We start from the raw sequence: 24,296 nt of genomic DNA, 5'->3' as shown, positions 1-24,296 counted from the left end.
TTATAAACTTTATAATGATAAGTACCAAAAGACATTTTTAATGTTAAGATTTGATGTGTAATAATACCAAAAGAGAAATTTTAATGTTAAGATTTGGCTTCTCAAACAGAAATTTTCTCTTTTAAAAATTTAACCTCATCTCTATCATAACATCCAATTAATGTTCACAAGACTTGTTTTAAGAGGTTTTAAAACTTTCAGCCCAAGTGAGCCCCAAAGCAAGATTTATCTGTTATTCTTCATCTAATGTTGTGTGTTATCAGCCTTGTTTTTCTTGGACGTGTCTGAGGTTTGTTTAACAGAAAGATACACAAATTCAGAATGAGTCCGACTAGTCACGTCGTTTATATTGAGGAGATTTCACGTTTGGGGATATATGTTTGAGAGTCTGTGGTTGCCTTCCTTTTACTTTTGGGTCAAAGCCTAGTCTAAATATATTACCAGTACTTCTAATATTCCAGGTCATATATTTTAGAAGGATGTTTTGTTCCATAATCTGGTCTCCTTTCAGGAGCAGAATACACTAAAGGCAATGACTGAGTGTTTGGGGCCACTTTATGCCTGGTTTGTCCCATAAACCTGTTTGTTGGAATAAAAGATGGTTAGGAATATGTTTGGTGTCCATAACCTTTACTAGCCATACTGGGACTCTGTTACTCTTGGCTGGCCTTTTCTGTTTATTTAAAAATTCCTTATTTGGTTAGTTCAATAGATTTTCTGATGTTTTCATTTCTCCCCAGTTTTCTTTTTTAAAAAAAGCTTATTAATTGAGGTATTCTTGATACCTAAAAATAATGTACATTTAAGGTGTACAGCTTGATGTTTTGATAAATGAATACATCATGAAAAGATCGCCACAATCAAGCCAAGTAGTGTATCCATCCCTTCTATGTATTTAGAGTGTGTGTGTGTTGAGAAGATTTAAAATTTATGTTCTTAGCAAATTTCAAGTATAAAGTACAGCATTTTTAACTGTCATTATTATCATGCTGTACTTTAGATTTTCAAAACTCATTCATCTTACATAACTGAAACTTCATCCCCTTTCACCAACATCTCCATCTCACCCCACCCCTGCCCACTCACCACTGCACTTGGCAACCACTGTTCTGCTCTCTGCTTCAATGAATTTTACTGTTTTAGATTCCACATATAAGCAGAATCGTTTGGTATTTGTCTTTCTGTGTCTGGCTTCTTTCAATCAGCATGATGTCCTTCAGTTCATCTGTGCTGTCACAAATGTCAGGATCCCCATTTTTGTTAAGACTAAATAATATTCCATTGTATGTACGTACCACATTTTCTTTATCTATTCATTCATCTAGGGCCTTCTAAGTTGTTTTCATATCTTAACTATGTTATGAATAATGCTACAATGGACATGAGTATATGCCTGTTCAAGATTCAGATTTCATTTCCTTTGAATTTATACCCCATAATGAAATTGCTGGGTCTTATGGTAGTTGTGTTTAATTTTACAAGGAATCCTCATACTGTTTTTCATAATGCCTTCACCAATTTACATTTCCATCAACAATGCATAAGGCTCCCTTTTCTCTGCATCTTCTTCCACTTGTCTTTTTGATGATAACCATTCTAACAGATGTGAATGATGTTCCCTTGTGGTTTTGATTTCCATTTCTCTGATAGTTAGTGATGATGAATGTGTCTTCATGCATCTTTTGTTCACTTGTATGTCTGTTTTTTGTTGTTGTTGTTGTTGTTTGAGAAAGGTCTATCCAGGTCCTTTGACCATTTTTTTTAATTGGGTTTTTTTTTTAATTCTTGAGTTATATGAGTTTTTAAATATATTTTGGATATTAACCCCTTATCAGACATTTGGTTTGTAAATGTTTTCTTCCACTAGGTAGGTTGACTTTTGACTCTGTTGACTGTTTCCTTTGTTGTATAGAAGCTCTTTAGTTTGATGCAACTTCACTTGTCAGTGTTTGCCTGTGCATCTGCTGTTATGATCAGTGAATTGTTGCTAATATCAGTGTCAAGAAGCTTTATTCTCTATGTTTTCTTCTAGCAGTTTTATAGTTTAATAAAGACATGTTTAAGTCTTTGAGATGAAAGACTTAGATTTTTCTTAGATGAAATAGATTTTTGAGTTAATTTTTATTACTTGGTATGAGATAAGGGCTCATGCAAATGGCTATCCAATTTTCCTATTATACCATTTAAATAAATACCATTTATTGAAGAGACTACCTATTCCCCATTGTGTTCTTGGCACCTTGTCAAAGATTAGTTGACTGTATAGGCACAGGTATGTTTCCAGACTCTTTATTCTGTTCCATTGGTCTATATGCCTGTTTTTGTTCCAGTTCCATACTGTATTGATTACTATAACTTTGTAATATAGTTTGAAACCAGAAAGTGTGATGCCTCCAGCTTTGTTTTTCTTGTTCAGGTTTTGAGTTCGAAAATATTCCTTCTGGTTTTTTTGGAAGAATTTAAGAAAAATTACATTAATTATTTGTAAAATGTTTTTTAGAATTCACCTGTGAAACCACTTGGTCCTGGACTTTTGTTTGTCATGAGGTTTTAGATTACTCCTTCAACATTTTTGTCTGCTATTGGTCTGAACTAGAAAAAGGAGAACAAACTAAGCCCGCATTTTAGCAGAGGAAAGAAGTAATAAGAACTAGGGCAAAAATAAATCAAATAGAGTATAGAGAAACAATAGAAAAGATCAACCAAACCGAGAATTTGGTTTTTGAAAGGTGAAATTGACAAACCCTTAGCTAGCCTGAGGGGAAAAAAAGAAAGAAGATGCAAATAAAATCAGAAATGAAAGAGGAAACATTATGATGTACCCAGCAATCCCACCGCTGGGCATACACACCGAGGAAACCAGAATTGAAAGAGACAAGTGTACCCCAATGTTCATCACAGCACTGCTTATAATAGCCAGGACATGGAAACAACCTAGATGTCCATCAGCAGGTGAATGGATAAGAAAGCTGTGGTACATATACACAATGGAGTATTACTCAGCCATTAAAAAGAATACATTTTAATCAGTTCTAATGAGATGAATGAAACTGGAGCTGATTATACAGAGTGAAGTAAGCCAGAAAGAAAAACACCAATACAGTATACTAACATATATATATGGAATTTAGAAAGATGGTAATGATGACCCTGTATGCGAGACAGCAAAAGAGACACAGATGTGTAGAGTGGACTTTTGGACTCAGAGGGAGAGGGAGAGGGTGGGATGATTTGGGAGAATGGCATTGAAACATGTATACTATCATGTAAGAAATGAATCGCCAGTCTATGTTTGATACAAGATACAGGATGCTTGGGGCTGATGCATGGGGATGATCCAGAGAGATGTTATGGGGTGGGAGGTGGGAGGGGGGTTCATGTTTGGGAACGCATGTTACACTCGTGGCGGATTCATGTCAATGTATGGCAAAACCAATACAGTATTGTAAAGTAAAATAAAGTAAAAATAAAAATTAAAAAAATAAAACATTTTCAATTTCAGCAGGATATTTCATATCCAAATATAAGATTTTTTAATGCTAAGAAAGTCTGTACCTTGCAGTGAATATTTTGTTTCACTGATTTCGACATAAACAAAATTACATTGTGTGTCTTTGCCTTGAAAAAAAAAAGAAATTAAAAGACTGATAAGGACTGTTATGAACCATTATGTGCCAAAAAATAGGAAAACCTAGAAAAAATAAATAAATTCTTAGAAACATATGACCTTTAAGACTGAATCTCAGTTTTTATGCATTCAGTTAATATTTGTTAAATATCTACTATGTATTAGACAAGTTCCTAAGTATAACTTAGGATATAAAGTTCAAGGAACAGGCATTTGCTATTGAGAATTTATCATAATATTGAGTTTCTACTGATTATAGTTGCAATGTATTTTAAGAGCTAAGAGAATTTCTCTTAAATATTTCTGTAAATAGAAGTTCTGTAAACGGAAGTTTTGTAAATAGGTAATACTCTGTGGGATTCCTGGGTGGCTCAGTGGTAAAGAATCTGCCTGCCAATGCAGGAAACATGGGTTCAATTCCTGGATCAGGAAGATCTCATGGAGAAGGAAATGGCAACCCACTCCAGTATTCTAGCCTGGGAAATCCCATGGATGGAGGAGCCTGGCAGGCCACAGTCCATGAAATCGTGAAAGTCAGACACCACTTAGCAACTAAACGACAGTAATCTGTATCAGTGGTTCTTAACCCAGCTGTACTGTAGAGTCACCTGGAAAGCTTTATAAATGATACAGATATCAGGGCTCCACCAAAGACCAATTAAAGTAGAATCTCTGGGGTTGGAGCTCTACTATCAGTAATTTTGTAAAAGCTCTCCTAATAACTTTAATGTGTATCCACTGTTAGAACTTTAGAACTGTTGCTCTGCTGGATGGCATGATAGTGAAACGATGACATTTGTCTCCAGCAATCTAAGAATTTAGAGGCTGGAGTAATGAAAAAAAAGAATATATTTTCTGGTAAAGAGATTTATTTATGTTTAACATTTCTCAGTCAGGTTTTTATGAAATGACTTAATCTGCAATGTGGGAAGAAAAGTCATAGACACCAGCATGTCAGGATATGAAAGAAATGGTTTGCCACAGTACTCCTGTGAGCCATGGCGATAACCTTTCTGAGTAGTTCTCCAATTGTCTGGTATTATTCAAAATCAAGAGTGCTTCTGTGGCGATTCAGCGGTAAAGAATCTGCCTGCAGTGCAGGAGACACAAGTTCAGTTCCTGGGTTAGGAAGATCCCCTGGAGAAGGAAATGGCAACCCACTCCAGTATTCTTGCCTGGGTAAAACCCATGGACAGAGCAGCCTGGCAGGGCTGCAAAAGAATCGGATACTACTTAGCGACTAAAACCACCACCCACTCAATATCAACCTTGCCTAGAGTGGTGAATAGACTTAGTATTTTCTCAAAAATTTTTCCATTCCATTATTAAGCCTATGGATATGACTCTATGAGCCTCCAGGTTGTTAGTGAATAACTAAGTTAATGCCTAGTAATTGGCGTGATTTATGCAAATTCTCTGAGATCAACTTTCCAAACTCAATTTCATTTTTTAAAATTTATTTTTAATTGGAGTATAATTGCTTTGCAATGTTGTATTAGTTTCTGCTGTCCAACAACATGAATCAGCTCTAAGTATACATGTATCCCCTCCATCTTGTGTCTGCCTCCCACCCAACCGCATCTCACCCCTCTAGTCACAGAGCACTGAGCTGAGCTCCCTGGGTTAATACATCTGCTTCCCACTAGCTATCTATTTGATACATGGCAGAGTATATATGTCATTGCTACTCTCTCAATTAGTCCCACCCTCTCCTTCCCCCACCCATGTCGACAGGTTCATTCACTACATCTTTGTCTCTATTCCCACCCTGCATATAGGCTCATTAAATTTCTCAACCATAGAGTTTAACTTTCCATCTTCAATTCAGCATCTGTCATTATCCCTGTCCCCTACCAAAGACTTCCTTAATTCTGTTTCCTCTATTTGAGCCTAGTTTGTACAACAGAAAAGGGGAGTTTATCTGTTTTGCTTCGTTTCAACCACTGAGTCTTGGGGATGGGGAGTAGAGGAAAGAAAGGATGTGTGTGTATGTGTGTGTGTTTATGTGTTTGTGAGAGAGATTTAAAGAAAAAGGGACACCAGCTATTAAGAGCAAAAGAAAAACAGAGAGATATCAGAGTTACATACACTTGGGAATGAATTATTTACCTCGAGACAGAAAAAATAAGTATAGAACAATAGATAGCATCATATTTATGTGTGATCATCAGCCAAAGCCCATAACTACATATGCCAAGTTCAAATAGCTTAAGGGCCAGCCTCTACTTTGCCTTTGGAGTGGAACTTACTAGTCAAGATAAGAGATCCTTTCCTGTGGGAAGCAGTCAACTATTTGGGAACCTGGATCTTAAAAAAACAACAAAACAATGCATTTCATTGTCTCTGTTAGAAACTTTATCCTATTTTGTGAATTATCCTTTTTATTCTTTTATCAAACTACTAATTGTGACGCTTGGCCCTACTTTTTTCTAGCTGTATGACATTGGATGTGGGATTTAGTGGGTCATCTATGATGTCTTGAGCTTCCCAGATGACACTGGTGGTAAAGAACCTGCCTGCCAATGCAGGTAGATCTAAGAGACCTGGACCAGGAAGATCCCCTGGAGGAGGGCACAGCAACCCACTCCAGTATTCTTGCCTAGAGAATCTCATGGACAGAGGAGCCTGGCAGGCTACAGTCCATGGGGTTGCACAGAGTCAGACATGACTGAAGTGACTTAGCACACACACACTATGATGTCAGTGGACAGTGCTTGGAACAGATTAGGTGTTCAATACATATTTATATTGAAAGAATGTCTAAGGTGCCTTTCAACTCCACATCAAATATGTGACCCATTTTGCTGTAAGACACGAAGAGGAGTAAAAACTGCTCTGAATATGAATAGTTTTAAAGAAAAATGTGATTCTCCAGGCTCTCATTTTGCATCAGACATCTGGGTGATATGGGCGGATTGAAGAACTTTTGTCTCTAGCCAAAATAATTCATAAATTCCCAGCTCCAGGGTTGTATGGGGTGAGGTTGTGAGAGTCCTAGAGTTTCATAATGTACATTTTCCTCCTGGGGAAGATGGAAAAGTTGGACTTGATGTTGCTAAAACACATTTGTTTTTATTCTCATTCTTTGCCTCTCTTGGCTACTGAGCAAGTGTAAGGTCATTTGCAAACCTTATGGCATGTGTGTATGTATTATAAAGTGCATGTCCTTCCTGCTGGTGGATCTCAAGCCAAAGGCAGCAAGCAGTCCCTGGGCCCCCACCCCTTGCCCTCTCTCCAAGGGGACAAATGCATTGCAGAGACGAATACAACTTTGAGTAAATATGTGAAAGTAAACATGTCTGTAGAAAAGAGCCAAAGTTTCTTTCCTGTAGTAGCTATTTAATTTCATTTTAAACTTTTCATCTTTGATTTACTTTAGAAAGATTTTAATTGGGTTTCAGGGTCAAAAATTAGATCAATATGAGGCCAAAATTTCTTTGTGACCTGAAATTATCCGTATAGCATTTCCCTCTGTTCTGCACCTTCATCCCTTACCTTCCTTCCTTCCTCTCTCCTTCCTTCCTTCCCCTCTCCTTCCTTCCTTCCTCTCTCCTCTCTTCCCTCTTTTCCCTCTTCCTTCCCTCCCTCTCCCTCCCTCCCTCCTTCATTCCATGTTTCAATAAAAGCTTGTGGAGTGCTGACATGCTTCACTGGGCACTGGGGCTCAGAGATCACATAAATAAACTACAAAGCAGAAAAACAAATAGGCAAAAATACATTTTTAAAACAATCGTTTTCTAAAGTAACAAGCATCCTGAGTGGCTGCAGATCTGTGTCCTGATCCTTTCAACTGGGGGCCACGCTACCAACTCTGTGCCTCTTCTCCTGATGAGCCCTCTTCTTACAATGCCTCCTGCAGCCCCTGCCCACAAGCCCTCAGTTGTTTAAAGTTACTTCCAGCAGTGGCCCCCCAGTCTCACTTTGCTGTATTTCTAAGGCATTGTTTTCACCATTTTTAGTGACTTTTACATAGCTTGACTTGTGTTATAGCTATTTTAAGACCCTGTCCTCCGCTAAACTATCGGCACCATGGGCACAGGTTTTATCTTGGCTTTCCTTTATAGCTTCCTGTTTTGCACACAGTAAGCTCTCAGTCAAGACTGAATGAATTGACTGAATTGACTGTGGGGTCCAAAAACCTACTGCCATACTTTAAGAAGCTGGAGTAGGGAGGGTAGGCTGTGGTTTTTTTTTTTTTTTAATTAATTGATTAAATAATTTTTGGCTGTGCCGGGTCTTCACTGCTGTGCAAGGGCTTTCTCTTGCAGTGAGTTGCAGGGAATCAGGGCTTCTCTCTAGTTTTGGTGCAAGGTCTTCTCATTGTGGTGGCTTCTGTTATTATGGAGCACAGGCTCTAGGGCACGGACTTCAGTAGTTGTGGCTCACAGGCCAAGGCTGTTTCTTGAATTCTCCCTTCTCCCGTCACCCTGTTGGGACTCAAATGGCCCATAATGACAGCCTCCTAAGACATCACCTTCATAAGTTACTTCTGTCTCTCATCAATTGGTCCCTCTGTCCAGTTTCTCCATGTTTAGTTTCCAGACCATGCCCATTAGTTGTTGATCCTACGTTGTACCGATATGTGTTCTGTTTGGACTCATGGACTTCTCTACAACTTAATTATGGCTTTGAGAAGGGTCAGGGGAGTGCTCATTGTTGTACCTTTCACAATGCCTGGCTTCGTACTGGTTCCCATTGAATGCTCAATAAATGTGTGAAGTGCCTGTGAATCAGAAAGCATTCTACCAAAGCTTGTGAACCTGAGCATCTTGCCCAGAGGCTCATCTTCACTTTGAGATGGTGTGTTGTATATTGTCTCATTAGATTATCTGAGAAGTCTACTTGGAGCAGTTTCTGGTTTCATTAGAAGCTGGGCATGATCACTGTGGTTTCCAGTGTCATTGTTCTTAACGTTCTTCTCTTTTGATTACATGAGCACACTCCTCACTTTCATAACCCTAGCCCATATTTGTGAGAACTTGATGCTTTGTTGTAGCATGTCTGCCTTTGAAGACAAGGCAGAGATATGTAAAATCATACTTGTTTGGGGGAAAAAGTTGGCACTTGTTTTTCTAGTCATAATTTAGAACATACCAAACACTCATAATAGCGAATAAACCAATTGAAAACGCACAGGACAAACTCCAAAATTCAGTCTGTAATATACTCATGGGTCTAACTTTTAATTGAGCAGCTTTGCAGACTCTGAGCTGCTGCTCAAGAATCTGTAAAAATATAAAGGCACTTTTCTTAGTTCCCTAGAGTCAAGAGAAGAGCAAATATCCAGAGATGTCATCTTAGACTGTTTTCCCTAAACCTACAAGGTTTCCATTTATATTGAATTCAATCTGCACATGAAGTTATAGTAACTGTCTCTGTATACATAAATCAGAGTTTCCAAGCTGGCACAGCCTTCAGAACGTTTTTATAATGAAAGATTAGCATAGAGCAGAAGTGTTGAATTGTAAAACTAAGGTTACAAAAATACATTACCTATGCCAAAGAAACACTTTCACATTGAGGACTCAGTTTATGGCACTGTTTTTGAGGGTGAGATTCCATTACCCCCTCTTCAGTTTAAAATTGTTTTCAAAATGCAGCTTTGGGGTGCACTCTCCTTTCGGTTCTTTAGGCCTCATCAGAGTTCCTGGCAGATGGAGAAGAGCTGGTATGACACCAGGGCCATGTCTGTTCCCGGCCAGCTCACCTGATGGATGACGCCTGGCTGCATGCCTCCTTGTTGTTTGTCGTATTATTACAACAGAAAGCATTTTCAAAAGCTGCATTTATCAAGTTGTCATAATAGTTTGGCTTACATATCTAGCTAGCCAGAAAAAAAATAAATAAATCTCTCCCTTTGCGCTGATCTGTTTGAGCTACGTGATATATCACATGCAGGAGGCAGTGCAAAGCAATGACATCCTCCGCGAGATTCCGGGACGTTTCAACTGAGTGCTTAATAGGGGACATGTTTTTTCTGTTTGCATTTGTATGTCTCACAGCACCAAAGACCTCTGTCTCCTTGTTTCAAAGGCCCTTTTCCACAGGAGGCTGTGTGTGTGTTGAGAATACATTACTCCTAGAATTTTGGTGGCTTTGTCTGATGAAGGAGCTTTAACCTTAAATGAGAGGGGAAAAAAAAAAAAACCTGAAGTTTACTATGAAGAAGGTCAAAGACATTTTTTTATATTTAAGATCAATTTTTCATTGGCAAATGTTACCAGATTAAACATTATTTGTTATGGATACTCTTGTAAGTGAATTTCTTATTATTAGATATATAGATGGTTGTCTGGGAGCACATGGCTGAGGCGGTTGGGTGCATAGAAGAGAATTCATATTCAGAGTCAGTAAACATTCATTAATGTTTGTTGAAAATACTTCTATCTATTAATATTGATAAACCACTAAGGATGCATACTAGAACATTTCTATTATTTAGAGATATAGTACATCATGAATATACAATATAAGCATAGTCATCTATAGATACTTTTCATTGGGGTATAATTGACATAAAATGTTGTACAAGTTTAAGGCATGCAAGTTGATTTAATCCATATATACATTGCAGTATGACTGTTAATGTTTTCTCTCATGTCGCATAAATTATTGTTGCTTTTTTATAGTGGAAACAATTAAGATCTAGTCTGTCAGCAGTTCTGAAGTTTATAATGCAGTCTTGTCTATAATTACTAAGCTGTTCTTTAGATCTCCAGGACTCATTTATCTACTAGTTGCAAGTTCATTCTCTTAAAACACATCTCTCTAACTTCTCCACCTCCAGGATCCTGGTAACCCCCATTCTCAGTTCAGTTCAGTTCAGTCGCTCAGTCGTGTCCAACTCTTGGCGACCCCATGAATCACAGCACGCCAGGCCTCCCTGTCCATCACCATCTCCCAGAGTTCACTCAGACTCACGTCCATCGAGTCCATGATGCCATCCAGCCATCTCATCCTCAGTCATCCCCTTCTCCTCCTGCCCCCAATCCCTCCCAGCATCAGAGTCTTTTCCAATGAGTCAACTCTTCGCGTGAGGTAGCCAAAGTACTGTAGCTTCAGCTTTAGCATCATTCCTTCCAAAAAAATCCCAGGGTTGATCTCATTCAGAACGGCCTGGTTGGATCTCCTTGCATTCCAAGGGACTCTCAAGAGTCTTCTCCAACACCACACTTCAAAAGCATCAATTCTTCAGCACTCAGCCTTCTTCACAGTCCAACTCTCACATCCATACATGACCACAGGAAAAACCACAGCCTTGACTAGACGGACCTTAGTCGGCAAAGTAATGTCTCTGCTTTTGAATATACTATCTAGGTTGCTCATAACTTTTCTTCCAAGGATTAAGCGTCTTTTAATTTCATGGCTGCAATCACCATCTACAGTGATTTTGGAGCCCCCCAAAATAAAGTCTGACACTGTTTCCACTGTTTCCCCATCTATTTCCCATGAAGTGATGGGACTGGATGCCATGATCTTTGTTTTCTGAATGTTGAGCTTTAAGCCAACTTTTTCGCTCTCCTCTTTTACTTTCATCAAGAGGCTTTTTAGCTCCTCTTCACTTTCTGCCATAAGGGTGGTGTCATCTGCATATCTGAGGTTATTGATATTTCTCCCGGAAATCTTGATTCCAGCTTGTGTTTCTTCCAGTCCAGCGTTTCTCATGATGTACTCTGCATAGAAGTTAAATAAGCAGGGTGACAATATACAGCCTTGATGTACTCCTTTTCCTATTTGGAACCAATCTGTTGTTCCATGTCCAGTTCTAACTGTTGCTTCCTGACCTGTATACAGATTTCTAAAGAAGCAGGTTAAGTGGTCTGGTATTCCCATCTCTTTCAGAATTTTCCATAGTTTATTGTGGTCCACACAGTCAAAGGCTTTGACATAGTCAATAAAGCAGAAATAGATGTTTTTCTGGAACTCTCTTGCTTTTTCCATGATCTAGTGGATGTTGGCAATTTGATCTCTGGTTCCTCTGCCTTTACTGAAACGAGCTTGAACATCAGGGAGTTCACGGTTCACGTATTGCTGAAGCCTGGCTTGGAGGATTTTGAGCATTACTTTACTAGTGTGTGAGATGAGTGCAATTGTGCGGTAGTTTGAGCATTCTTTGGCATTGCCTTTTTTAGGGATTGGAGTGAAAACTGACCTTTTCCAGTCCTGTGGCCACTGCTGAGTTTTCCAAATTTGATGGCATATTGAGCGCAGCACTTTCACAGCATCATCTTTCAGGATTTGAAACAGCTCAACTGGAATTCCATCACCTCCACTAGTTCGTAGTGATGCTTTCTAAGGCCCACTTGACTTCAAATTCCAGGATGTCTGGCTCTAGATTAGTGTGTTTTTATAGAGATATTTTTGAAGAAAGGACGGTGTTGAATTGACTTCTATTTGGTCCAAGTGTCACAGAAGTTTCTACATAAACAAGGCTCATTTGATTCTCATGAAATATATTCTGTTTTGTTTTGTTTTGTTTTTTTAATTTTAAAATCTTTAATTCTTACATGCATTCCCAAACATGAACCCCCTTCCCACCTCCCTCCCCATAACATCTCTGTGGGTCATCCCCATGCACCAGCCCCAAGCATGCTGTATCCTGCGTCAGACATAGACTGGCGATTCGATTCTTACATGATAGTATACATGTTACAATGCCATTCTCCCAAATCATCCCACCCTCTCCCTCTCCCTCAGAGTCCAAAAGTCCGTTATACACATCTGTGTCTTTTTTGCCGTCTTGCATACAGGGTCGTCATTGCCATCTTTCTAAATTCCATATATATGTGTTAGTATACTGTATTGGTGTTTTTCTTTCTGGCTTACTTCACTCTGTATAATCAGCTCCAGTTTCATCCATCTCATCAGAACTGATTCAAATGAATTCTTTTTAACGGCTGAGTAATACTCCATTGTGTATATGTACCACAGCTTTCTTATCCGTTCATCTGCTGATGGACATCTAGGTTGTTTCCATGTCCTGGCTATTATAAACAGTGCTGCGATGAACATTGGAGTACATGTGTCTCTTTCAATTCTGGTTTCCTTGGTGTGTATGCCCATAAGTGGGATTGCTGGGTCATAAGGCAGCTCTATTTGCAATTTTTTAAGGAATCTCCACACTGTTCTCCATTGTGGCTGTACTAGTTTGCATTATATTCTGTTTTAAACATAGAATAAAACACAGAACATTAAAGAATGACTTTTTTAAGCACAAGAGTGAGACAAAGAGATCTAAGGGCAAAATGAGAACTTGAGATTTAGGAGAGTCACAGGGATGACATGTCTTCTAACTCCTTTTCTCCCTCGTGCAAAGCAAGACCACTGCTAACCATCTGCGGTGCATGCACCTCCAGTTCTAGTCCCTAGGCTTTCTGCATCCAGCTTGACCCAAGCATTAGGATAGTGAGCATCTGAGGATAGCATTACACACAGTGTCCACAGGTTCATATAACTTCTTTTTTAATGGTCAAGTTCATTGGTATCAAGTGTCAATTCCCAAAAGAAACTCTTATGATAATGTGTCTGTGGAACGTGAAAAGCAGCCCAACAGTGCATTTGCACTTGGTTCTCTTGGGTGTTCTCAGAATTTGTTATTCCTCTTGAGGTCTTTGTAAAAAGCCCCAGAAATGGAGAAGTATTTTAACTGGCTCCTAGGGGACCCCCTCCTGCTCTCTGGCTCCCATAAACACTGAAAGTTTCACTTGAAGTGAAGGAGGAAAGCAGTACTCTAGTACTCCATGAAGCCCTGGCTGGGGCTCTCAAACTGTTGGTCTTGTCCAAATCATGGTTATTTTCAGACCCGCAGTCTAAAGGACACAGAGTCTTCCTGGTGTGAGTTGCTGATATGGTTTTAGGCCTGTTCTCTTGTAAAGAGCACATGGTTTTCTTTTGGATGATTAGAAAAGAAAGAGAGATAAGCAGATGAACACTCTTATTTCGAAATTCTCTGCCCATGAGTCCATATTTGAAAGGCAGGAAGTACTCAGAGAAATACAATAACATGTTCTTACTTAACGGCACTCTTTGGTTTTAGGTAATCAAAGGCAAAGCTTCACGAGCCTAATATAAGTGTTATTGTCCTTAAGAACTCTGGTATTGAAAGTACATAATTACCAGATTTTCTTGAAATGATACACTAACACCAAGGATGAATCTGGTTATTTCATCAGAAGAATCTGTTTGCTTAGAGAAGAGATGAGAAGAATTTGTAATTTAAATCAATGTATTTTATCAGATTTTAAAAATTCTTAATGAGGGATAAATCAAATATACCTTCCTCTTTTAAAGACTTAAGTAAGCAGGGATGAAAGAAGCCAACAGATGGCTAAAGCCTAGAAAGGGAGCTTTTTAATTTTCTATGGCAAGTCATCTCTTCTAAGATTGTTAAATTATGGTAATTGAAACTAGGATAACATCAGGATTTTAAGTATTGGAAGAGTTTGGATGGTTTGTTATGTGTTAATTGGAGACCGATAAAGTATTCTTCAAACCCATACTAATCTCATTATAAGTGAATTAAAGTTTGAGTAATTCACAAATAATAGCTTGTAATTGAGAAAAGGAACTTAAGTCAAAATTAATAAATGACTGGTTAGGAGTGAAGTGCTGGTATCAATAAGGAAATCTCTGTTCAAATTTGGTTTCAATATATATATTTTTTATATTTTGTTCTTTTATACTTGAAAGTTTCTGATTCATTAATTGGTCCAGTACTTAACTCACTAAATACAGTCCTGTAACTATTTCATAGTTTGCATTGAGCAGGCACATTTACTTAAATCATTTGTTATTGATGGCCTATAACTTTCCTCAGAAACCATTTTGGACTGAAATTTCTAATGCTTGTTTTCCTTTCCAGAGGTGAATTTTATTTTGTTAAAATGTGAAGAAAATCATTCAGCTGTTTTATATTAACAGACTATTTTTTAAAGAAGTTTTAAAAGGGAAGAAAATATTTTTTACTGAATAATTCTCACATGAGGCTTTTGTGCCCAGATAAATGCCTTGGATGAAGAAATTCATGCTTGGCAAAAATTAAAATCCTTGTGGTGAAATAGTCACTTTGTTAAGTAAAATTTGTATTCAAATTTATTAAACTTGAACTTTTAAAAACTTCAGGTTTTTTTCACTGAAGTTCTTTCACACTAAATTTTACTGAGGAGTGTGGTTCTCTTAGAGATGTTCCAAATCTACAGAATGTATCTAGATGTCATTTACTCGCTGGATTTCTCAGAATTGAGAAGCAGGTGATACACTGATGTGGAAAATAAGATGCAGTGAACTCCTCAGCTCAGCCTCCCATATTTGATCTACTGTTAGTATTTTACACATCTTAAGTATATCTTGTTCCTTTTGTATTATTATTGTTTTATATACTTTGGCTTTAGGCAAACCTGAGTTCCAATCCCTAGTTCTCTCTTTTTATGTTTATGGTTTTCAGCCTCCTAGCCTTTCTCAGCCTCACTTTTCTCACCTGTTAAGTGGGAGTGATAAAACCTTCCAGTTGATGGAAGAGGTAGAGATAATGTGCACAGAATACCTACTACTGAACCAGGTATTTATAGCACTCAGTCTACATATAGTAGAGGTTAGTATTAGTATTATTGTCCACAACTTGGTAGTGTCTTCTAATAATAAAGACTTTTCCAAACTCAAACATTACTGCTTCAATATCATTGTTGTTTAGTCTTTCAGTCGTGTCCGACTCTTTGCGACCCAATGACATGTAGCCCACCAGGCTCCTCTGTCCGTGGGATTTCCCAGGCAAAAATAATCGAGTGGGTTGCCATTTTCTTCTCCAGGGTTTAATACCATATTTCACTCAAATAATCTCTCACTCAGAAAGTAATACAATACAGTAAAAGGAAGACTTAATTTAGCAGCAGAATTAAATTATTTGCAAATCATTATTAGTTCAGTTCAGTTCAGTCGCTCAGTCGTGTCCAACTCTTTGCAACCCCATGAATTGCAGCACACCAGGCCTCCCTGTCCATCCCCAGCTCCCGGAGTTCACTCAGACTCACGTCCATCGAGTCCGTGATACCATCCAGCCATCTCATCCTCTGTTGTCCCCTTGTCCTCCTGCCCCCAGTTCCTCCCAGCATCAGAGTCTTTTCCAATGAGTCAACTCTTCACATGAGTTGGCCAAAGTACTGGAGTTTCATCTTCAGCATCATTCCTTCCAAAGAAATCCCTGGACTGATCTCCTTCAGAATGGACTGGTTGGATCCCCTTGCAGTCCAAGGGACTCTCAAGAGTCTTCTCCAACACCACAGTTCAAAAGCATCACAACCTTAGGCAGGGGCATTTCCAGATCCAGTGATATCCAGCTGACAGATGAGGAAACAAAATCTGAGGGGCTGATGCAAGGGAAAGAGCAAAATCTATGACACATATCATCAAACTCCTAGTTCAGATGTGTTTCCATTATTCCTTTCAGGGAGATAAGGCTAGGAAAATAAAAGGAGGGTGAAAAACAGCATTTTAAAGTCTTCATGATTAATGCCAGAGTTCACAAGCAAGAAATCATCATTGGATCTCCTTTGTTTTAACTGCCTGAGTGGGTCCCCTTTACCTACTGCAAAGTTCATGGCTAGAAGGCATTTTTATCTCCTGCAATTCCCTGTATACACCCAAAATTCCATGACTTCTTGAAAATGTAGAAACACACCGTATCTTTTCATTCTTCTGCATCTTTGCCTTTGGTTTCTTCTCCACGTATCCTTCATCTCTTTTAATATCTATTATATTCTTACATCTTTTACACAATTCCTTTGTTAAATGTCTACATAATGCTTCTGTATGTGAAGCGCTGTTTGAACTGCTTTACAAATATTAAGTCGGTGGTTTCTCATAATAATCTCAGGAGGTAAGTATTATTATTCCATTTTACAGATGACAGAACTGAGGTATAGAAACTAAGGAATGGGGCAGGATTTCAGAAAGGAGACTGTTTTCAAAGTGGTTACTTTTGACCACTACACTATGTCACATATACTCCAGGAATTTCAAAATCAAGAAACATACCACATTCAGCCAATACTGATGTCTACATGGCATGCTACCAAAGACCTCCAGGTCACAGAATTAATTACCATGTAAAATTTATCATAAGCTGTAGCCTAGCTCTCATCTTTTTAAACTCAGAAACCTGATATATTTTTAGCAATCACACAAAGAACAGGTCCTTCTCTTGGAGGTAGACTCACAGTGACTTGGCCTGTGAGATTAATATTTAATTAAAATGCTAATTTATTCACTTAAAACGAAAATGATTTATTTACTTACATGTCCATAACATGAACCATACCCACCGCAACATATCCAGCCCCTCTGCCTCTTAGCAGTCATATAAAAAAGACTGCTCTTGGCAAATGGCTTGATCAACATAGTATTATAATGAGGGATATTTCTGGAATAAGCAAAAAACTCACTGGCATCAGGTAGGTTGGTAGGAGGCATCTGTACTGTGATGGCAACAACCTAGCTAAGGGGACCAAGAGGATCATTGGACATTAGCCTGGGCCATTGTTGGGCAGGGCACTGACAACCTAGTATCTCTTCCATTCTCCTTTTTCCTATGATTCTGGCCAGCGTTGTCTTTCCTTGGTCCCATTCTGTTGTTGAGTGTCTATTAATATAGTCAGTCTGGTTATAGTCAAGTCTTCAAGCCTAGGACCTTTCTACCTCTCTAAGATAACCTTTGGGTAATTGTATTTTACCCAAAGGCTGAGTGCCAAAGAGTTGATGCTTTCAAACTATGGTGCTGGAGAAGACTCTTATGAATTCCTTGCACAGCAAGGAGATCAAACCAGTCAGTCCTAAAGGAAATCAACCTTGAATATTCATTGGAACGACTGATGCTAAAGCTGAAGCTTCAATACTTTGGCCCCATGTTGCGAAGAGCTGACTCATTGGAAAAGACCATGATGCTGGGAAAGATGGAATGCAGGAGGAAAAGGGGACTACACAGATTGAGATGATTGGATGGCATCACTGACTCAATGGACATGAGTTTGAGCAGACTCTGGGAGATGGTGAAGAACAGGGAAACCTGGCATGCTGCAGTCCATGGGGTTGCAAAGAGTCAGACACAACTGAGCAACTGAACAACAGCAATCATATTTTCAGATGACATTTTCTTTTTTATAGTGTTCTGAAGACCTAACACGAATACTATCTAGCATTTCTTACACCAAGTCAGAATTGTATGAATAATTTTCTTAATAGGGAAGACTAAGTCATACTCATCCTTCTTTGTATTCCCAGAAGTAATTACATTGCCCACCTCATAATAGAAGTTCAGTAGATGTGTGTTGAACAAACAAGTAAATTGGGATAGTGAAGCATCAGTTATGTGTGTAAGGTCTGAATGGCTCAGTTTCAAATCTCAGCTCTACTATTTACTAGTTGTGTGATTTTGGCAAGTTACTCAAGCTCCCTAAGCTTCCATGATCTCATCCATAAAATGGATCTAATGATAGTACCCTGTCTTCTAGGGTTCTAATGTACAAAACAACCTCAGAAATGTACCTGGAGTTCCATAGTTATTTATTATTAGTATAATCATTCTCTCAGAATTTCATATTATATTTTACTTTTATTTTTAAGTGTGACTTATTTTGAAACGAGCAGATTACTGCTGTTCTTATGCTATCATTGAATGGTTCATCAAAAATTGATTGTTTCTGTTCACAAGAGTTCAGTAAAATGGAAACTCCCTTGTATTGCTGGTGAGAGTATGTAGTAGTACAGCCTTTATGGAATACAATTTGGCTATATTTATCAAGAGCCTTATAAAAGTTCATTTCTTTTAGTGTCATAATTCCACTTTTAGAAACTTATCTTTTCTAAAGACATAGGCAGAAACTTGGATAAAACATACATGGACATGATTTATCACACTATCATTTATCAACCTCTGTGTTGGAAATTACTTAAATAACAAGAAACTAAGGAATGATTTCACAAGTTACACCATTTGATGGAATAGTATGTAGCTCTCAAAATGATGTTTTTAAAGTTACTTAGTAGTATGAGAAATATCTTCAAAAAATTTAAGTGGAAACAAAGCAGGCTATAAAATTGTAGAAGTACTGTTATTTCCTCTGAACTGGAAAGAAATTAATATATCAAAATAACAGTTATTATCTTTACATGAGACAACTATGGGAGTGTAGAATGTTTTTCTTTGGGGTCATCTTTCTTTTCTAAAACCTCTACAATGAGCATGTACTTTAGCACTGAAACTATTGCTTTAAGAATTATAACTTTTTGTGTCCTTAAATATGTAATTTTAAGAAATACATTGAATGTTTTATCATATCAAGATCTGAGATCGATCATATTAGTGAAATTTATCTTTAATTTTGTATCAGAAATAATTGAGATATTAAGAAATAATTAACATTAATATTTTTCAGGAAGTCTTACATTAAAATTAGATTAAATACAAACTCACTGTAAATACAGTGGACTTCCCTAGTGGCTCAGAATTTACCTGTCAATGCAGGAGATGTGGGTTTGATCCCTGGGTTGGAAAGATCCCCTGAAGAAGGAAATAGCAACCCACTGTGTTTTTGCCTGGGAAATCCTTTGGACAGAGGAGCCTGGCAGGCTACAGTCCTTGGTGGTACAAAGAGTTGGACACAACTTAGTGACTAAACAGCAACAAATAAGTACAGTAAGTCCCCTACATATAAGTAAGTTCTGTTCCGAGAGCACATTCATAACTCCAATTTGTTCATAAGCCAAACAAAGTCAGCTTAAGTGCCCAACTAACACAATTGACTATATAGTACTATCCAATAATAGGTTTATAATACTTTGCACACATAATACACAAAAAAAAACCACAAGAAATAAAAAGTTTCTAATCTTACAGTGCAGTACCTTGAAAAGTATAATAGCACAGTACAACAGGCAGCATACAGGGCCTGGCATCTACTGAACAGGCAAGGAGAGTTACTGACCGGAGGAGGGAGAAGAGGTGGGAGACAGGAGAGCTGAAGGGTCGTCAGTAATAGGAGATGGAGGGAAAGCTGCAGTTTCAGTCATGCCTGACATTGGTGGCACCAGTTCTGATTCTTTGCTGGATTCAGTTCTGTCTATCCTCTTGAAAGAAGAATCCAGTGATGTCTGGACATTAGTTCTCTTTTTCTCATCATAGATGACACAGTAGCACTGGATTGCATTCTGAATGGCTGCTGCAACCTTTGTATATCATTCTATGTTCCAGTCCTGTGCCTCGAAAGACTACCAGTGCCTCCTCAAATAAAGAAAATCCCTATTTGCAATTTTTTAAGGAACCTCCACACTGTTCTCCAAAGTGGCTGTACTAGTTTGCATTCCCACCAACAGTGTAGGAGGGTTCCCTTTTCTCCACACCCTCTCCAGCATTTATTGCTTGCAGATTTTTGGATCGCAGCCATTCTGACTGGTGTGAAGTGGTACCTCATTGTGGTTTTGATTTGCATTTCTCTAATAATGAGTGATGTTGAGCATCTTTTCGTGTGTTTGTTAGCCATCCGTATGTCTTCTTTGGAGAAATGTCTATTTAGTTCTTTGGCCCATTTTTTGATTGGGTTGTTTATTTTTCTGGAATTGAGCTGCAGGAGTTGCTTGTATATTTTTTAGATTAGTTGTTTGTCAGTTGCTTCATTTGCTATTATTTTCTCCCATTCCGAGGGCTGTCTTTTCACTTTGCTTATATTTTCCTTATACACACCGAGGAAACCAGAATTGAAAGAGACACATGTACCCGAATGTTCATCGCAGCACTGTTTATAATAGCCAGGACATGGAAACAACCTAGATGTCCATCAGCAGATGAATGGATAAGAAAGCTGTGGTACATATACACAATGGAGTATTACTCAGCCATTAAAAAGAATTCATTTGAATCAGTTCTGATGAGATGGATGAAACTGGAGCCGATTATACAGAGTGAAGTAAGCCAGAAAGAAAAACACCAATACAGTATACTAACACATACATATGGAATTTGGAAAGATGGCAATGACGACCCTGTATGCAAGACAGGAAAAAAGACACAGATGTGTATAACGGACTTTTGGACTCTGAGGGAGAGGGAGAGGGTGGGATGATTTGGGAGAATGGCATTGTAACATGTATACTATCATGTAAGAATCGAATCGCCAGTCTATGTCCGACGCAGGATACAGCATGCTTGGGGCTGGTGCACGGTGATGACCCAGAGAGATGTTATGGGGAGGGAGGTGGGAGGGGGGTTCATGTTTGGGAACGCATGTACACCCGTGGTGGGTTCATGTCAATGTATGGCAAAACGAATACAGTATTGTAAAGTAAAATAAAGTTAAAAAAAAGAAAAAAGAAAATCCCTTTGCCATTTACTCCATCATGACTCTCTTCTGGTTCTTCAATTACTTCTTGTTCCTCTTGTTTCTCTTTATCCTTTCTCTGGGTCTCCAATTCCTGGTGCTTCTTAGCAGTACCAGCTACATCTCTGCTGTTTTTATGCTTCCTGACATCCTGGGCTTGAAATAAAGATATTGTGGTACTGTACTCTATACAGTACCATACAGTTAAGTACACAAAAGCACAACCACTTGTAAAGGATTCACACATGTGGCAGTGTGCACCAGACCCATGAACTAACTTACATGATTGGCTGTGTGAACTCACGTTCACATCTTTGCACATGTTCAACTTGAAGGTTCATATTTAGGGAACTTGCTATACTTATTTTGACAACTTTTGAAGCAAAATTAATACTTAGTTTCAAGTCTAATGGAGAAGTCAATTTGCGTATTCAGCTTCTTTCAGTTCAGTTCAGTCGCTCAGTCGTGTCCGACTCCTTGCGACCCCATGAATCACAGCACGCCAGGCCTCCCTGTCCATCACCATCTCCCGGAGTTCACTCAGACTCACGTCCATTGAGTCAGTGATGCCATCCAGCCATCTCATCCTCTGTCGTCCCCTTCTTCTCCTGCCCCCAATCCCTCCCAGCATCAAAGTCTTTTCCAATGAGTCAACTCTTCGCATGAGGTAGCCAAAGTACTGTAGCTTCAGCTTTAGCATTCCTTCCAAAGAAATCCCAGAGTTGATCTCCTTCAGAATGGACTGGTTGGATCTCCTTGCAGTCCAAGGGACTCTCAAGAGTCTATTTAGTATTTGATAGTAACTCCTACCAGGGCATACTCAAAAGAAAACAGAGGCGCATAAGAATATAAATAAAGAGTATAAACTGGTATTAAAGAGGAAATTGATTTTCTAAGAGAACCATTGAAATGTGGGGCCTTTCATTGGTGGTAATGAGTTGTTGTTTTTTTTTCTCCTTTCCCCCAGGAGCTGTGAGGGAAGAAATATCCGATATAGAACATGCAGTAATGTGGTAAGCATTAACCTTCTATGATTGTGATAATGCATTTTTTAAGCCCTGAATAATGCTAAGCAGTCTCATGTATCCTGAGCAGATATCAACTAATTAGTATATTACCAAGAGTTATTTATTTCATGGTATATGGATTATATACATTAAAAAATAGGTAATTTTAACGTTCCTCAAGACAAACTTTTAATCACTTGGCCAGATTGAAACTAACTACACTATTTAAAAATAAGAACTGTGTTTCCTCTCTGCTTTCTGGCTTCACATCTAGGTCTCTTGAAAGCAATAAATGAGAAAAGGGAAACCACTTGGGAATCATGAAATAAACATCAGTTCATCAAACTCAGATTTGATAAATTCATTCGTTTAACAAATACTGTTCAATACCAACTGTATGTGAGGCACTGAACTACTACAAAGATCAATAGCATGTGGTTGCTATCTTAAAACATCTGTGTTATGGTAAGGGATGTAGCAAGAGAAGACAGATGCTGACAAATGTAGAAAGAAAGGGATTACATTCTTGTGGGTTAAAAGCAGAGGGAAATCTGAAGGACCTTCCAGAAGGAGGTGATTTGACGTAGGACTGAGAAGCCTAGGAAGGCTGTGATTGGCCCAGACTAGGTGGGAGGGGATGATAGCCAGTCCAAGTGGAGGAAACATAACAGGCAACTTTGGAGACAGGAATATTGAAGGTGTGTTCTGAGCACGAATTTAAATAGGATTGTGCTTAGCAGTATGGAAGAGAAGAATTGAAAGCTATTTTGAGGTTACACCATAAAGAGATTTGAATATTAAGCTTCCAAGTTTATTTTCCTTCAGTGACTAATGGAGGGTCACCAGAGGTTGTGGAGTGAGAGTAGAATTCCACTTTGGGAAGTTTAATGCTGTAATGATGTGAGGGATGCACTGGAACAGGAAACAAGTAGAGAACAAGAAGTAATGAGGCTGAAAACAGGAGGAAATAGATATGAGACATCAAAATTAAAGTCACTCTGTAAGACTTCCCAAGTGATTTAATTAGAGTGATGAGTCGTAGTGGGAGTGAAGGAATGTTTTACGTGCATGTTTAGAGCTCTAGTGCTTCTGAATCACTTTCTTAAAGATGTTAGTTTTTTTGATGTTTGCATGATGGGCATCTTCCTTATTCTGATCTCTGCTCAAATGCCACCTCTTCAAAGAGGTTTCCTTGACTACTTTATCTCATATAGTTGTCCCATTGCTTGGCCCCAACTCTCACAGTAGTCAATCAATCATATTTAGCTTTTTTTTTTTTTGGACTGTGCAAGCTCTTTTTTGCAGAGTGTGGGCTTCTTTAATTGTGGTGTATGAGCTTAGTTGCCCCTAGGAATGTGGGATCTTAGTTCCCCAACCAGGGACCAAACCCATGTCCCCTGCATTGACTGATGGACTTTTAACCACTGGGCCACCAGAGAAGTCCCTATCTTATTTGAGTACTTATTTATGTGTTCTGTTCCCCAACTCTGGAATGTAAATTCCTTAAGCATAGATAGAGCCTCGTTTACCTTGTCCACCCTTACATCCCCAGTGCCTAGAACTTATATATATGTTAAGCATACAGTAGATATTTGTTGAATGCAAAGGGAGTGCTGGTCTTCTAGAAGAATGGTGAATGTCAGTATCAAAAGTGTGAACACTGAGAGATTTGAGAGAAAAGTAAAAGTGAAAGTCAGTCAGTCGTGTCCAGTTCTTTGTAACCCCAGGCTCCTCTGTCCATGGAATTCTCCAGGCCAGAAGTAGTTACGCTAGTGTATCAGGAATGAAATCAAGACGGCAGCACATAAAGCATATTAATAAAGAAATGGAATCTATAGGTCTGTTGTTCTTATAAAGTGTTAACAGAGGCACTCCATCATTTGTAGAACCACAGAAGGGTGGGAAGATGTGTTGCTTTGTTTTGTTTTGTTTGTTTAAATAAGAGAGCCCTGAGAGATGAGTTTGATCTGGAAGGCGAACTTGATGATATTTGCAGGTAAGAGTATTCTTGATGCCACAGGTCCCAAAGCCAACATTGCGTGACAAGAGGAGAAGGGATCTTGATAGAGGGAAAGGACACAAATTGAGAAAGACACAAATTGAAGATATAGAAGACTTTTGAAGACCACATTGTTATAGCAGAGGGGGTTCGACTGAGGTTAGAGAACTTGCTCTTACAGAGAACGTGGTCCAGAGTGTGTTAGGTCTTAGTCTGGCAATACTGAGATGCCCGCCAAAAATGGACAGTGGAGTCCACATATAAGCAATATCATACAATATTTGTGTTTCTCTGTCTGA

General features: G+C 38.6%; 1 protein-coding gene across 2 annotated transcripts in view; it reads left to right on the top strand.

The window, feature by feature from the left end:
- Positions 1–24,296, top strand: part of ADAMTSL1 (ADAMTS like 1) — a 1,105,223-nt gene that overhangs the window by 671,430 nt on the left and 409,497 nt on the right. For both annotated transcript variants that reach the window (XM_018051922.1, XM_005683638.3), the window contains one exon: positions 21,959–22,004. In XM_018051922.1, coding sequence (XP_017907411.1) covers positions 21,959–22,004 — 46 coding nt within the window. The remainder of the gene's footprint in view (positions 1–21,958; positions 22,005–24,296) is intronic.

Source organism: Capra hircus, chromosome 8 (genome assembly GCF_001704415.2).
Source record: "Capra hircus breed San Clemente chromosome 8, ASM170441v1, whole genome shotgun sequence".
Classification (NCBI taxonomy): Eukaryota; Metazoa; Chordata; class Mammalia; order Artiodactyla; family Bovidae; genus Capra; species Capra hircus.
The sequence above is the reverse complement of the archived record's forward strand: the minus strand, read 5'-3'. Positions and strand labels throughout refer to the sequence as shown.